Consider the following 17078-nt stretch of genomic DNA (forward strand, 5'->3'; position numbering starts at 1 on the left):
AAGACTTTTCAGATGTCATTTATTCTGGGATATTTTCCTGACACCCTATACACAAAGAGAATTAATTGCTCCTTCCTCTGTTATACCTTGTGTATGATTTTGCTTTGAACTTGTCTCACTTTGCAATTTAATATCTCTGTATCCCCATATTTTGACTAGATTGTTAAACCCTTGAAATCAGGTGCTATTTTCTTCATCTCTCTATTTGAAGCCACTAACACGGTACCAGGCATACATAGTGGTGCTCAATAAATGTTTCCCAGCTTAATAACATTACACAGTAACATTCTTTTAAAATATATAATACTTATTTAAATAGGGTGGGAGAAAAGTAGATTTACAGTTGTTCTTATGGAAAATAGTACAATAATTAATCAATAATAATAATACAAGAATAAACTGTTTCGCATACTGACAACTGTAAGCCTACCTTTGCCCCATGCTGAATTATATTACTGTCAAGAGCCTACATAGGCGATGGTCCTCACCTCTTATACTGAGGACATGCTAAGTGCTGTGACTGAGTGCTGGAAAATATAGAAATGAAACTGCAATAAATAATGACTAACCACTGAAATCAGCTTTAACCTGTCATACAGTAATACTTTTAATATCCTTGGTCTTTGGGATAATGACTACTTCATTCAAGCTTTGACCTCTCCCTTGAGCTTTAGACTGATACAGCCAACTGCATGCTGAACATAGCTATAATATGTCCCACGAATACCCCCAAACCTAATATATTTCAATGCGAATTCATCATCCACCCCAATCTGCTTTTCCTTCATTATCCAGTTCTCTGTTAAAGTTACTGTTATCCACACAGGCCTTCAATGCAAAACTCCATTCTTCCTCTGACTACCATTCATTCAGTCACCAAATCCTGCCAAATACACCTTCTAAATATGTCAAGTCTGTGTTCTTTTCTCCATTCCCATACAATCTTAATTTAGTTTCTTTATTTTTTCTAGGCTATTTAAATAGCCTCCTAATTGGTCTCCCCATCCCCATGATTGCCACCACTGTTCCCAAACCCATCCTCCACAAAGTAGCTTTAGCAACCTTTCTAAATTGCAAGTATAACTAGGTTGCATTCACTTAAGATTCTTCAATTGATCTAGGAGAGAGTGTAGGCTCCCTAACACAGCATTAAAAGCGCCCACAATTGACCTCCACCTACACTTCCATTCCATCTGCCCATCTCACCAAAGATGATTTACACTTTTTAACTTCATGGTCTATGTACTCATATATTTAATGCTATTTCACCGTCTCTGTGATTTGATTTTATTTTCTCTGCCTAAATCATCTTTCACACCTCTTTTACCTGGCTCAATATTACTCATCATTTAAAATTCAATTTAGCATTAAAAACATTTGACAGTTATATTAAAATATTGACGTAGTCTTAATATTTAAGCTATTAAGCATTTTAAGCATGAGGAAAATAATGAAACCACAGCGTGCTCACCATGAGATTAAAATGTTAATGCTTATTATAGATATCACATTCTAATTTTTTTTTAAATAAATAAAACATTACAGAAACTTGTAAATTCTCAGTCCTATCCCTTCCCACTTCCTCCCTCTCAGAGTTAGTGTGTTTAAAGTTTCAAGGAAGTACCAATACATTATATATATTGTTCTGCAAGTTTTTCATTCCACGTTATGTTTCTGAAATTTGTCCTTGATGATCAATGTGGATCTAATTGTACAAGCAAAGTACCAAGTTCCCACTGCTTCATATCTCTGCCAACACTTGGGGTTATTAGTTATTTTAAATGTTGGCCAATCAGATGGAAGGGTATTTTAATTTATATTTCCCTAATCACTAGAGGAGTTGTCCCCCCCACCCCCGTTTCTTTTTCTCGGCAAGTGTAGAGTATCTTGCTCTACAAATTATCTATTTTGGTCCATTTTTATTTTGGATTGTTTGTTATACACGTGGACACTAGTCCTCTGATTAAATGGGTTACAAATGTCATCTCTCAATTCGTGGCTTGTCTTTTCACTTGGCTTGAGATGCCATCTGCCATAGAGAAGCTGCCGCTTTAATGTGCTAAAATGTCTCACTCTTTATATCTTACTTAAGAAAGATAGAAATTTTTGTAGCTTACTTAAGTTTTTTTCTACACTAATACCATAAAGATATTGTATATATTTTCTTCCATAACTGTTAGTTTTTCTTTTTACATTTAGGGCTTTAATTCATTTCAAACTTATTTTTTGTGCTATATATGATCAAAATTCCATACGAATAGATGATTGTTTCAGCAACATTTATTAAATAGTCTTTTGTTTCCCCACTAATTTCTAATTCTACCTCTTTTACATACAAAAGACATTTTTCCAAACTCTCCATCCCGCACCATTGGCTTATTTGCCTATTCCTGTGCCAATAGCACATTGTTCTAATCGCTAAAGCTTAATATTGAGTTTTACTATCCTATAATACAAGTTCTCTTTTTTTTTTCAAATATGTCTTGCTGTTCTTAGTATGCAATTCTTTCATATATATTTTAGGTTCAACTTGTTGAGGTTCACAATTTGTTGGAATTTTTAAATTGGCTTGAATTTAAGGACTAATTTGGGAAGAATTAATATTTTTGTGATAGTAAGTATTGTAATTCACACACATGTTATTTACCTTTTGTTTAGGTCTTATTTTTTTCTTTCAATAAATTTTTCAATTTTCCTCAAGAAAATATTTCATTCATTTTATTAGAGTTATTTCTAAGTAGTTTAAGATGCTAGTATTATAGATTGTATTCTCTTTCAAAAAGTACTGTATCTAAATTTAGTTGATGCTATAGAAAAGCATTACTAATTTTGATATATTGAGCCTACATTCAGCCAAGTGCTAATTTTAAGTCCTAATATATAACCAGAAGATTCTTAATTTTTCTGTATAAAGTCATATCAACTGAATATGACTATTTGTTTTCTTTTCCATTCTTATAAATTTATGTCTTCTTGAGTCTGTTTTTTATAAGCTAAAATTTTCTGGGAAATCATCTAGTGCACCATCTAGTTTATCAATGTCATTGTCAAGCATTGTCCTTAGGCTTCTCTTTTGTGTTTTACAAATCTCCACCACACCTGTGGCTGTTTCTTCCCTTGTATCCCTAATATAGTTTTATTGCACCATCTATATATATATATTTTTTATCATCCATCCTGCCAGAGGTTTTTCTACTCTACTAATTATTTAAATACTCCTTTGGCTTATTAGTCTCTCTATTGGTTGGTTATTGGTTTATTTTCCAATTATTGATTTCTACTTTATTACTTCCTACTGCAGCTATTTTTATCATGCATCTACTTCCTTAGGGCTTATTCAGTTGTTTTTAGTATTTCAATATATTTTTTTGCCATCTGATGTACTTTAATTTTTTTTCCCACCTCCCCTCTCTCCCCCCAGCAGCCACCACACTGTTGCCTGTGTCCATGAATTTTTTCTTTCTTTTTTGCTCAATCCCTCCACACACACACCCCCACACCCAACCTCCCCACCCCCCAACAGCAGTCAGCCTGCTCTCTATGAGTTTGTCTCTATTTTGCTTGTAAGTTCATTTATATTTAAAGCTTTTTTGGTTATCATAGTGTTATTGTGATATGTTGCAGATTATATGGTCTGTATGATACTAATTATTTATTGACTTTCACATTGTGGCCAAGTATATGGTCAAGTTTTAAAATATAGTTTGCTTCTTATAATATAAATATATGTTCTCTGATTATTAGGTATAGGCTAGGAACCTAGTAATTATATACTTTTATTCTCCATTACATTATGAGTTTTTAAAGGTCAAATACTCTTTCTTAATTTTTGCATACTTGGAACACTGAAAACATTCAATACTTGGAACATTTACCTACTTGGAACACTGAACACACCTAATGAACTGAAAGAAATGAACTGGAAAATGAGATTTCAATCTCTTGTGTTCAGTAAAGATTCTATTATTTCATAAAGATTCTATTCTTCTCTTTTAAAATTAACTACATTAACCTTGATCATTTTTAAGAAAATTTCAGTCAACATTTTAAAATGTGATCATATGTGTGTGTGTGTCTATATCTATGTCTATGTCCATATCTATATTGAGAAGGAAAGAAAAGTAAATATCCATGCTGGATGTAAATTACCCTTTCTCTCTTAAGTCTTTCTGATCCCCAAATTACATGCAGCAATCCATGGATGAAGGCATCAGCTTTCCGTACCAATAGATCTTTTATCCTTTATTCATCATATCTTAATTCAATAGTAAAATAAAAACTCATGTCCATCTGAGATGATGCATTTTATATAATGTGATCTCTGAATAGTCTCAGCCTGTTTATAGAGCTGATTCATGGTCATAATGGAGTAAATTGTTTTATATGATAAAGCAAAATAATGAATGACAAGGTTTAATTAGGCAGTGATTTAGTTTTAAGTATGATTGTTGATTTATCATAGTTCAGAGAGACTATGACACTATAATTAAAGGACTTTAATGAAAATGAATTAATGTGAAAGCCCTTCCTAATTCTGTAGCAATTAAGTGATTTTTCTCTCATCCTCTAAAACTTATTTCTATACAAGAATATATTTTAAAAGCATCATAGTGGGCAAAATTACTATTGTTAGTCGTAATGAAAGACAATCAGAGTTGAAGGCATTATTTATGTTTTACCAGGTTACCAATTATTCCTCCCCTTCCCCAAATGCATGCAAAACACTAAAGACAAATAATATCCTCAATTTCCAGCAAAGAGAAGGTTTCTGTCAACCACATTCAAGAAAACATATGAGTAACCAGTTAAATGATAAAAATCTTTCAAATATTGAGCATATTAAGAATAGAAATTCTGGTTATATCTATATGGTATGAATTCATAGGGAAGCTATTTTGGGATGCCTTAAGAGTGTTGGGTAGAAAATGTTACCAAGCACTTGTTCTCGATTGGCAATAAATATGTTCTTTGCTGTCTGACAAATCATTAAACCATTTGTTTAGAGTAAAGCTTATTATTTTGCCCTATTAAATGTATGACTTTCAGCACCCTTAATGTGTTACTTATCTGAAAATCACAAACACTTCCCTCACTAAAAGACTACTTTCCTTTTCTACAGAATCTACTTCTGCCCAAGATTATAGTGTTAAAATAACCCTGGATTGACTCCCTCTATTTCTGTTACTGAGCCTGATGGCAACACAAACCCAGTCTGTTCTACTGCCACCTTCTCGGCCTTGTGCCAGGACTACTAACTCTTTCAAATGTCTTCATCAGCAAATACAATCAACAAAAAATGTTTTTGTGTGTTACTAACACTTACTCCATGGGGGATAGAGTTTGCAATCAGGCAATATATCTAAATATAAGGAAGCAAGAAATTGTTCTCACCCTCTCATCTTCCTGAACTGTGTTGGGCTGTGTCACCTAGACTGATAAATTTCCCTAGAGTCACAGCAGAGCCTTTTCTGAGCGGAGTGATTAAGTTGTCTTCTGTGTCTCTGTAAATCCTAGAAAACTGTAAGAGAACAAAATCAGACTGGTATTGAAGCATTGTGAGCCCTCTCTCCACTAGGCCATACTCTCTCCTAGTTTCAGTGTAAACTCCTTGAAAGCAAGATGAGAACTGCTGCATGTTAGTTACACTCTTTCTAGATCCACAATAGCCATTATCAAGGTGTAGGCATAGTAAATGCTCAATAAAGTGGTTAATTGATATTGAAGGAAAAAATCATTAGTCAAATATGAAGTAAGGTTTTTAAACAGTTTGTTTCACATAATAGTGAATTATATGTTTATTGCTGAAGCAGAGAGAGCATGGGAGAAGGAATCTAGTGTCGTTTTAATTCATTTTGACTAAGATTCATTTCTCTGTGAATGAACTTGTTGGTCAAAATCATAAAGGCTTCTCAAAATTATCTCTAGGCATGTCTTTAAGGCATGATCAGTTGCATAACTGTCTCAAATTATTGATTACCTGCATTTGGTTTTTCTCTTTATAATGCCACGAAAGTAGGCAGAATCTTGCAGACCTTTAGCTCTTTTTGTTTATGTACCTACTGAGTTCTTGGCTCCCTTCACTAGAGTGCTTAGAGGTAAGGCCAACCATTCCAGTCTATTTCTTCCCCTCCTCCCCCCTCCTCCTCCTCTTCCTCCTCTCTCTCTCCCCTCCTCTCCCTCTCTCCCTCCTCTCTCCCCCTCCCTCCTTAAGATATGACTGACCTGTAGAGTTTCTCCTAAATTTGCTAACCTAATTGCTGAATGCTTTTGCTTCCTCCTCGCCAGCAGATTGCCCCTCTGAAATCCCCCTCTAATCACTACTTACTATTCCGTAGAGTATTGTCCCATATCCCAAATATAGTTGGGGATTGTGGGCTAATACACAAAATAATATTACAGTTTATGCTTTTCAACATCAAAAAAATTTTATTTTATTTGAATTATTCTGAATAGAGATTATTCAAAAAACATTTCATATCACTCACTTTTGTTAAATGAGTTTAATTAATGCCATTGAACTCTCCCAGGTTGACTTGAGTTCATCATAGGCTATGTTTCTGGACTATTTTTTCATAGGTGTGGCTGCTTGCCTCTACACACAATGCAGTGGTATAATCAAATTCTCCTGTTAGCTTCATAGTCTCCCCATCACCACCTTTATTATCAGGCTACCAGTTACAGCTTCTTCAGACTGACACCCTGCTTGTTTTGAGCAGCCCCCCCCTTTCTACTTGTTCCTCCTCATTGCTATCTGTTGAACTATATATAAAGAATACAAAGATTCTGAACTTGACTTATCACACTTGTTGGCAGTATGTCAAATTCAAAAATAACTTTATTATCTGATTATCACACTCAAAATTCCAGAAAATCCATACTACCTGAAATTTGACCAAATAATGATAGAACAGATGGAGTTTGCAATGTCCCTGTGAGAATGCTACATGGTCAACCTTGAGTGTGCATTAAACTCCGTTTCAGAATGTTGGGGTTATTTGTACTTGATACCTGCAAAGTATGTATGTAGGAAAAAAATGTAATATGTAGTACTTTGTTATAAATGTTACAGTGCCAATCTTGAGTAGCTAAAATTTATATCCAAAAGTAGTTTAAATTCAAGAGTTGGTGGAGGCAGCTTAGTATAGGTAAGATGTGGTAGTGTTCGGAATAAGGTTTCCCTGGCTTCACATCCTGGCTAGCCTCGGAGCTTCAGTTTCTTCATTAGTTAAAAGGGAATAATAAACCGCATTATAAAATTGTTGTGAAGATGGAAAGCAAAGTGCTTATAACATTTTCTCAATAAATTTCATTCTTTCTGCTCCTGAATCTATTTCAATTTTATTAGATATACAAATAACTGCCTGCTTTCTCGAAACTGAAAAAAATTATAAAGACTGGTATCACAATTAAAATATCACATTAATATCTCATAAATTTTTTCTCCTTTTTATACAAAATGTATATGGCACTTAAGTCGTAGAATAAACCATTTGGGTCGATGATATCTGTGAAATTCATAAAATGAGCATTTCAAAATGTGCTATCCATAACTGTTATCACATGTACTAGTTTATATAAACATTTACAGCTAACTAACATAAATTGTAATGCACTTAAGAGAACACTAAATAATTCAAAATTTGGTATTTGTAGGAAGTCTTTTATATTATGTTTGCATGGAAAGAGATAGTTACCTTTTTCATCTTAGAAAAGGTTATTTGAATCTAAAGCCTTTTACTAAAATCAAATGTTTCTTTCCATGTTTGTAGTGTTTTGGTTCATTGCTTCAAAATATTGATGCAAAAATATAATTAGATGCAATTTAACAAGTACTTGCTGAGTTACCATTGTTTTCCTAGACCTGATCAAGATAATGTCAGGAATATCAAGAAATTGAATATTCCTGACATTATCTTGATCAACTGACAAACAGTACTTTCTGACTCCATCCTGTCTTTCTAGAACACCTCTTCCTATACAACTCCAGCCACCCTTTGACCCCAGCAGAACCACCAATCTATTAGTGCCACCACCTTCTCAGGATTTCTTCCCTTCTTGATGTTTTTTCTGCCCTTTTTGCATGGCTTAAATTCCATGGTCAGTCATCAAATGACTTTCCTGGACACCCTTGCTTTTCTCTCAAGTCACCATGTATACTCAGTAAAATTACAATTCTGGCTGAATCCAGCTCTACCTGTTGCTGAAAGGATCTAGAAAAAAACCTCAATCACACTATTGGTATCACTTTAAGTTCATGATTTCAATATCAAAGTACAGCCTTAATGCTTCCCAACTTCTTTTATCCATTGACTTTCCTCTTCTGGTGACTATTTTGCGTTTTCTTCTGTCTTCAAACCTTCCACACCTCCTCTGCCATCTTCGTGGCAATTGACCCTACTCCACTGAGAACATTAAAGCTCTCAGAAGAGAACTTCCATAGGCTGTTACCATCATAGCTACCCATCTACCAGCGTTTGCACCCATATTCTCTGATTTCCCCCTGTTAGTACAGGTGAACTACGCCCAATCCTCTCTGAAGCCAGTCTCCCCACTAGATAACCATCCCCTCTTGCCTACCCACAGCCATCACTCAAGCAGTTCTTCTCCACCTCTACGACATCGTCAAGATTTTCCTCTCTGCCTGTTTATTCTAACCATATACACACACACTGTTATTTCTTCTATTCCAAAGAAAACTTGGATGTGACAACTGAAAAATAGAGATTAGAACTTGAATTGTATGGTCTACAAATGCTTGACCCTGTTTTCTCCAATAATCACAAGTAAAAATGATTAGAATAAGATATATTATTAAAGTAAAAGATATTTATTCCCTTATTTATGGATAAATAAATTTGAAAATCAGTAAAACTCCATCTTAGAAAATGTGTATGTATATGTGCATATTTAATATATAATTTAAAAACACATGTATATACATATACATGTATATATATAACCTTTTTATTATTCAAAGACACTGTGTTTCAGAAAATCTGACAGACCAGTCTCAAAGATTGGTAATAAAAATGTGGATTACAATAAAATCTGTCATCAGTTTTATAGGAAGTAACATAATGGGATAAAGAAGAACAAGAGATATGATGTTAAAAAATTGAATTAAATCCCACCTATATCCATTTCCATCTATAAACACTCATTAAGTATTTAAATAAGTCACTTAATTCTTGTGAATGTGTGGTTTTTCATCCATAAAATGAAAATAATATCGCTTAATGTATCTTCCTCACAAGATTATTTGGAGAATTAAATTATTTTACACACTGGCATAGAGAAGTCTAAGTTACCATTCCTCTTATTAACACATGAGTTTTATCTACTATTTATTAGGTACTTATTAAGTGCCAGACATGCTTCTAAGTGCTTTACATTAATACCATCTAATACTCAGGACAACCTTTAAATTAGGCAAGAAATGACTGAGTGACACTCAAATATTATGTCTGTATAAGATTACATGGTTGGTTAAGTGATAATACAGGGATTCAGTCACCTTTCCAACCTGTGCTTGTAACTACTGTGCTATCCTACTTCTCCATGTTAAGATTGAACTACAAAATGAGGTTATGCTCTAAGAACTTTTCCTAAATTCTAAATCCTATAAAGTTCCCCTGCCACCTATTTTTCCAAATGTGTTTCAGCTTTCATAAGCAAATTAAGATAGCTGAAGGACTGCAGCAAAAAATAAAAATATTGCTCAGCACAAACTAGTTATATATTTATAATATATAAATATATGCATAGCTATACATATTTATATATATATTCGTACAATTTACTCTCCACCTGCAAAAGCACTTATGTCAGCTACTATATTGATTAAATATTGGGATATTCTCTCATCGCACTAATTACTACCTCCTTGCTGTTTTCCTAAGTAGATAAATTTTACAAGTTTATACCTGAAGCCAGCTCACTTTGACCTGATTGGTAATTCCTTTCCAACTGACACCCTCTGCTTCTATTTATTTCTAATAGCTGTAGATAACATTTATGCATCACTTTCTGCCAGTTACTTTATCTGGTTTATCTCTGCCAGTCCTCACTGCAAATCTCTGATGAAACCATTCATCTAGTCACCATTTTTTAGAATAGGAAACTAAGACATTGTACATTTAAATGACTTGCTTACGGTGCCCCAACCTGTTTGAGTAATAAAATTGGGATTCCATCTTAATCCAATAGACTCTGCTCTGAGCAATTTTAAGTTTAAAGTGTGAACAATATAACACAAGTTTTAGAAAAAATGTAATAGCATTTTTAACACAGCAGGGAATTCCATTTTCAGTGGAAGCTAAGGAGATACAGTCTTTTCCGTAATTCGTGTTTTATTTTGCTCTGTTTTCATACCTTGGACTATACATAATTTCAGGAACTATCATTCTACGGCAGTGTGGACAGAAGGCGTCAGGCACATCAGTGTGTAATGAGCCCAGATTGGTGACTGAATAGGAAAAGCTAAAGGGAAGAAAGAAGAAGCCTTACATCCTGTTGGTCGCAGATATCCAAAGAAAATATGAATATGAAGGGAAAATGTTGAGGATAGTTTAAGGGTTAGCTTGTTGACTTATGGCAAAGAAGTCAATAAGCTAACCCTTAAACTATCCTCATTGTTAACGTCTAGTTAATGAGGGCAACTCATTTAACCCTTAAACTATCCTCATTTTTTTTTTTTAAATTTATCTTTATTGATTTCAGAGAGAGGAAGGGAGAGGGAGAGAGAGAGAGATAGAAACATCAATGATGAGAGAGTCATTGATTGGCTCCCTCCTGCATGCCCCCCACTGGGGAACAAGCCCATAATCCAGGCATGTGCCCTGATCTGGAATCAAACCATGATCTCCTGGTTCATGGGTCGATGCTCAACCCTGAGCCATGCCAGCCGGGCTAACCTCATTGTTAATGCCTAGTTAATGAGGGCAGCTCTAGGTGTTATGGTTTTCCAAAAAAGAGAATTCTTCTTTTTCATTTGATTCATACATAATAGAGCTCCTAAAATTCTTCGGGTTCTTATTAAGAAGGCAAAATGCATTGGCAATAATTTTAGGACAGCATCGTTTCTGATGAACTTTCACATAGGGAAGAATGGCATGAGAAATGTCCCCATACCCTCTTTCATAGCCCTACTTTACACTGAATAAACCAGCTGCTTCACTGGGCTCCCAGGTCCCGTGGCCATGTGGTCTAGGTCAGCGGAATCGAGGAAGGTGGAGGGTTTTCTTCCTTAAGTATCTATCATCAAAAAGTTCAACTAAATTCAGCCGCAAAATGTTTGTCATCCTTCTGTCAGATATGCAGTACTTAGCAGGACTAGTATTTTGTGGGCATTTTCATATCTTTAATAACAGTTTTAAAAATTGAGAGCAAGTCGTATGGCAGGCATATAGGAATGGCTCCATAGAGCTGTTTCCCTTCTAACTTTTGCAGGGGTTACTGTATTTGATTCATTTGTATCAACTGACTGAAATGTCCTCCCCATCTTTTATCCCTGACACTCCTATTTAGAATTAGGTTTTGTGGTTACTGATTTTCAGTAAGAAAAACTGGTGTTTTTCTGTCACATAGCCAACAGCACAGCTGTGACAGCAGATGAGCAGTTCTCCAAGGGCAATCATCTAGGCTGGCTCCCTCGGAGCCCCCAGAGAGGACCCGTGAAGGGCTGCTCACCTCTTCACCTTCCAGGCAGACGCAGAGATGGCACTGTGCCAGCCAGGAAGAAATGCATGAGATTTGTTAGAGCCCGATATTAGTTTTGGAATATCGATTGTTTTTGTGATTTGTCCTTAGGTAATTTTCAGATGTATGTGTTCAATCTTCCCAATCTTATACAATGAAGGGAGCAAAGGTTTTATCTTCTGTTTTCTTGTACCTGCTGATTTCCCCTTTCTCCAGTAGCAGCACTATAATAACTAAATAAACCCAAACTATTTGTATTTCTTTAAATACTTAAAGAGCAAATATCTACCTTATGTCAAATATACAGTTGTCTGCAATTATATATCGAATTTCCAATTATTACTATCATAAAATATTTAACATTTAAATTTTTATTTTTAAAATGTGGGTATATGTGATATGATGCCAATATATAACATTAAGTTATTATTTTTACTTTAATAATACCCATAATGGTTATATTGTATACTTAATAATTAACAATTCTTAATATTACAGTTATAGCTTAGAGAATTTTTACTGGAACATTTTCACATATTTTTCTTTTTTTACATTTTAGGTGTACAAGAATTTCCAGAAAACATAAAGTGCTGTAAGTGTTTAACAATTATCGAAGCCAGTGTCAATCCCATTTCTAAGTAAGTATGAGTGATTTCGTTTTATTTATTTTGTGTCTCCAATGGAATAATGTACAAAAATAAAGAAAATTCACATAATAGATTAATTCTAAATGGTGCACTTAAGACAATTTAATAGAATGATGGGAAAGGCATAATCAAATCAGAATAATCCAACAAAAGATGATTAAAAGTGTTGCTGAGTAACAGTGAGGACCAAATTGGTGCCTAATTAGGCCTAATGCACGTGGGCAAGACTTTGAAGCAAACTGTGTCATCGTTTTTCTGTGGCTCTCAGGCAACATGCCATGGACAAACACTGAAACTAAGGAAACAGTTAGTAGTTGTGGTCATGGTGGAAAATCAGCACCAAGGATCTGATGAAAGTTCAAGAAAGTGCAAGACTTTTATGAAAATACTAATCATGCACTTCAAGCTGGAAAAGGAATTAACTAAGACCAGGAAAAGATAGCATTTGTGTACCAGAGATTGTAAGCAAAAGCAAAAAAGACAATTCTGTGAGGATAGCAGAATGGAAGAAAAGGGTGGTAAAGACGCTTTGATCAGACGTAAGGTATTTGTGGCCATGATTCATTATTCAAGAAATGCCATGGGAAAATGAGGCCCAGCCTGTGGCCAAGTTGGCGAATTAGTTATGTCATAGCGAGAGAGTGCACTGTGGATTAAATAAGTTTTTAAACCATAAAGTGAATGGAGTGTGAATGAGCCAGGAACCTCAGTGCTAAAGTCACTTAACAATTGAAGTGGACTTAAAATCTAGAAAAGCTATTGACAGAGTTGTAGTAATATTTGGAATAGGTTGAAACAAATCAGTGAAATTGGAATGTGGACGATGAGTTTCAGAGTAAGACTGGCATTTTAATTATACAACAACTGAAAGTAGGATTTGAGAAAACTTCCTCAGTCCTTTGTCCATGTGATGTTGGAGAGACTTAGAGAAACTGAAACCCACTGGAAAGTCATTTGATAAATGAAATGTTTTTAGAGGACCGAAGGAAGTTTATCCAAGGAAATTTGAAGAGAAAGTTTTCACCAATTGAGTTGAGGAGGTAGTGAGGATGGTTTCTCGGTGGATCATGATATGAGGCTATAAATGAGAATAGGAATGGAATGGACTGTAAAAGAAGGAGATTGAAGGTTAGAGGGAGATCTTCATGCCAGGGATTTATTAGAGTTTCCTTTGTTCCTTCTCAGAATTTGATACTATCAGGTTTTTGTTTTTTTGTTTTATTTAGCCAGTCTAGTAGATGTGGTATCTCATGGTGGTATCTCACAGTAGTTTTAATTTATATTTTTAATGTCAAAGTAGCATTTCATTTATTTACAATCTATATTACTTTTTAAGTAAAAGTTCAGATTTTTTGTTCATTTATATTGACTTGTCTTTTTACTATTGATGTATTAGAATTTTTTATATATTCTGTCTAAAAGTCCTTTATCAGATATTTGTTTGCAAATAATTGCTCCTATTCTGTGACTTATCTTCCCATTTTCTAGAAAGTGATTTTCAAGAGTAGTTTTTAATTTTGAAGAAGTCTTATTTAAACAATTTTAATAGCTTATGCTTCAAGTTCCTACCTTAGTGATCTTTGCTAAATTCATAGTCATAAAGATTTTATCCTGTTTTCCTCTGGAACTTTTAAAGTTGAGATTTTACACTGAGGTCCATGATCCATTTAAAGTGGAATTTTATATACAGGCAAAGTGTGAGGGTCATGTTTTGGTTTTTGTTGGTTGGTTGGTTGGTTGGATGCATATGGTTTCCAGTTGTTCCAGTATTGTTCGTTGAGAAGATTACCCTTGCTTCATAAACTCACCTGAGTACCTTTTATAAATCAGTTGATCATATGTGCATGGTTCCACTTCTGAATCTTCTTTTTTGTAAATTGATCTATCTGCCATCTTCTTACACCAATTCTATACACTCTTTTAGAATTACTTACTATAGAATTACTTACAATAGCTTTATAGTAATTCATACAATCAGAGAATGTGAGTTCTTCATCTTTGTTCCTCTTTATCAATATATTTGGGATATTCTGTGCCCTTTGATTTTTCATATAAATTTTATAATCAGCTTGCCAATGTTTACAAAATTTTAAAAAATCGTTCTGGAATTTTGTTAGTGATTGCACTGAATCTGTAGATCAATTGGGGGAGAATTGTCATATCAGAAATATTGAGTATGCCTATCCCTAAGCATAGTTTATCTGTATACTTATTTAGATCTTTAAAAAATTATTTTATGAATATTTTATAGGTTTCAGCATATAAACTTCCACATTTTTTTATTTTATTCCAAGTATTTTATGGTTTTTGTGCAATTGCAAGTGATTTTTCTATTATTCAATAATTTATTGTTGCTATGTAGAAATAGAGTTAATTTTTTGATTTGGACCTTATGCACCACAACCTCACTAAATTCACTAATTAGTTCTAGTAGATATTTTATAGATTTTGGGGTGATTTCATAGGTGGACTATCCTGCCATTTGTGAGTAAAGACAGTTTTATTTTATCCTTTCCAGTCCACATGCCTTTTATTTATTTATTTTTCTTGTTTTATCCTGGCTAGGACCTCCTGTACAATATTCCCAGACTTAGGGAGAAAGCATTAGACTTTCACCATTATGTGTAACTGTTACTTGTTTTTTCATTCATGCTGTTCATCGGGTTGAGGAAATTTTCAATAACCAGTCCCTCACTTCCTTTTTTTTTTTTTAATTTTTTTTTTTTTAATTGATTTCAGAGAGAGGAAGGGAGAGGGAGAGAGAGAGAGATAGAAATATCAATGAGTCATAGATTGGCTGCCTCCTGGATGCCCCCTGCTGGGGATTGAGCCTGCCCCCCCCCCCCCCCCCAGGGCATGTGCCCTGACCAGAATCAAACCTCAATCTCCTGGATCATAGAGCGATGCTCAACCACTGAGCCACCCCAGCCGGTGCCCTCATTCCTTTTAAGCCCTTTTCAGGAGGGTCCTCTTAAGTTTAGATTTCTATTTTACATTCTTTTCAAGGAAATCTAGGCTTTCTTTGTTATGCTTTTCAACAGTTGTTCAGCCTCTGACCACTGCCTGATTCCAAAGCCACTTCATGTGTTTAGGTATTTATTACAGCAGAATCTCAATTCTAGATACCAAAACCTGTGTTAGTTTTCTAATGCTGTATAAGAAATTACCATAAGCTTAGTGGCTCAAAACAGCACACATTTATTATCTCTCCATTTCTGTGAGTCAGGAATCTGGCCTTGGTTTAGCTGGGTTCCCTGCTTTAGAATTTCATCAGGCTGCAATCAAGGCATTCGTCAAACTGTGTTCTCTTTTGGAGGCTCAACTGGGGAAGAATTCACTTTCAAGCTCACTCAGGTGGCAGAATTCTTATGCTTGTTGTTACGAAATGAGAGCCCCAGCTTTTTTGCTGGCTGTCAGCTGGAGGCCACTTTGGGATCCTAGAAGCTGGTACAGGTCCCAGCCATGTGACTCCAGAGGCAGTTCATAACATAGCAGCTTGTTTCTTCAAGACCAGCAGCTGAATATAGTGTCTCCTAGTAAGATGGAGTCATATACTGTTAAGTTTTGGGAGTGACATGTCATACTTGCCACATTCCATTGATCAGAAGCAAGTCACAGTCCTACCACACTCAAAGGGAGAAGATTATACAAGGGCATGAACATCAAGAAGTGAAGGAAATGGGGCTACCATAGAATCTGCCCACCATGTCTTGCTATCTGGTTTGCTGAGACTTTTTATTGTCAGTAGATACTGAATTATTTCAAATTTTTTTTTTAAGCAACTACTGACATGATGATATGGTTTTTCTTTTTCAGTTTAATGATATGTTGCTTTACATTGATTGGGTTTTGAATGTCAATTTAACTTTGCTTTCCAGGTATAAATTCTACTTGGTCATGTATTATTACTCTTTTTATAAATTAATGGCTTTGATTTGCTAGTATTTTGTAGAAGATTTTCTCATCTATATTCATGAAGCATATTAGTCTGAACTATCTTTTCTTGTAGTGTCTTTGTCTGATTTTGATATCAGGGTAAAACTGGCTTCATAAAAATAGTTGGGATACATTCCTTTCTATCTTTTATGAAAGTTTTTATAGAATTGGAATTATTTCTTTGTTAAATATTGATAGAATTTGCCAATGCAGCCATCTAGGCCTGAATGTTTCTTTATGGGAAAGCTTTTTTTGTTTTTGTTTTTTACTAAGGAAAATATTTTATTTATTTATTTATTTTTATCTTTATTGTTGAAAATATTACAGATGTTCCTTTTTTTCCTCATTAACCCCTTCCATCCCTTCCCCTCTCCCCTCCCCAGGCCTTCATCACACTATTGTCTGTGTCCTTGGGTTGTGCATATATGCATGTAAATTCTTTGGTTAATCTCCCCCCACCCACCCACCCTCTGAGACTTGTCAGTCTGTTCTATGCTTCCATGTCATTGAATCATTTCTGTTCATCAATTTCTTAAGTTCTTTAGATTCCACATATGATGTGATGTTTGTCTTTCTCTGCCTGGCTTATTTCACTTAGGATAACATTCTCCAGGTCCATCCATACTATCCCAAAGAGTGTGAGATCCTTCTTCTTTACAGCTGCGTAGTATTGCATGGTGTAAATGTCCTATAGCCTTTTTATCCATTCTTTATGGAAAAGCTTTTAATTATAAGTTTAATTTCTATAATAACTATGGGGCTATTCCAATTACATATTTGTTTTTCTTGAGTGATCAT

General features: G+C 34.7%; 1 protein-coding gene across 2 annotated transcripts in view; it reads left to right on the top strand.

Moving 5' to 3' along the window:
- Positions 1-17078, top strand: part of LRRC7 (leucine rich repeat containing 7) — a 293661-nt gene that overhangs the window by 61407 nt on the left and 215176 nt on the right. For both annotated transcript variants that reach the window (XM_087820512.1, XM_087820513.1), the window contains one exon: positions 12257-12335. In XM_087820512.1, the coding sequence (XP_087676638.1) occupies positions 12257-12335 (79 nt within the window). The remainder of the gene's footprint in view (positions 1-12256; positions 12336-17078) is intronic.

Source organism: Miniopterus natalensis, chromosome 9 (assembly GCF_054644295.1).
Source record: "Miniopterus natalensis isolate mMinNat1 chromosome 9, mMinNat1.hap1, whole genome shotgun sequence".
NCBI classification, from domain to species: Eukaryota; Metazoa; Chordata; class Mammalia; order Chiroptera; family Miniopteridae; genus Miniopterus; species Miniopterus natalensis.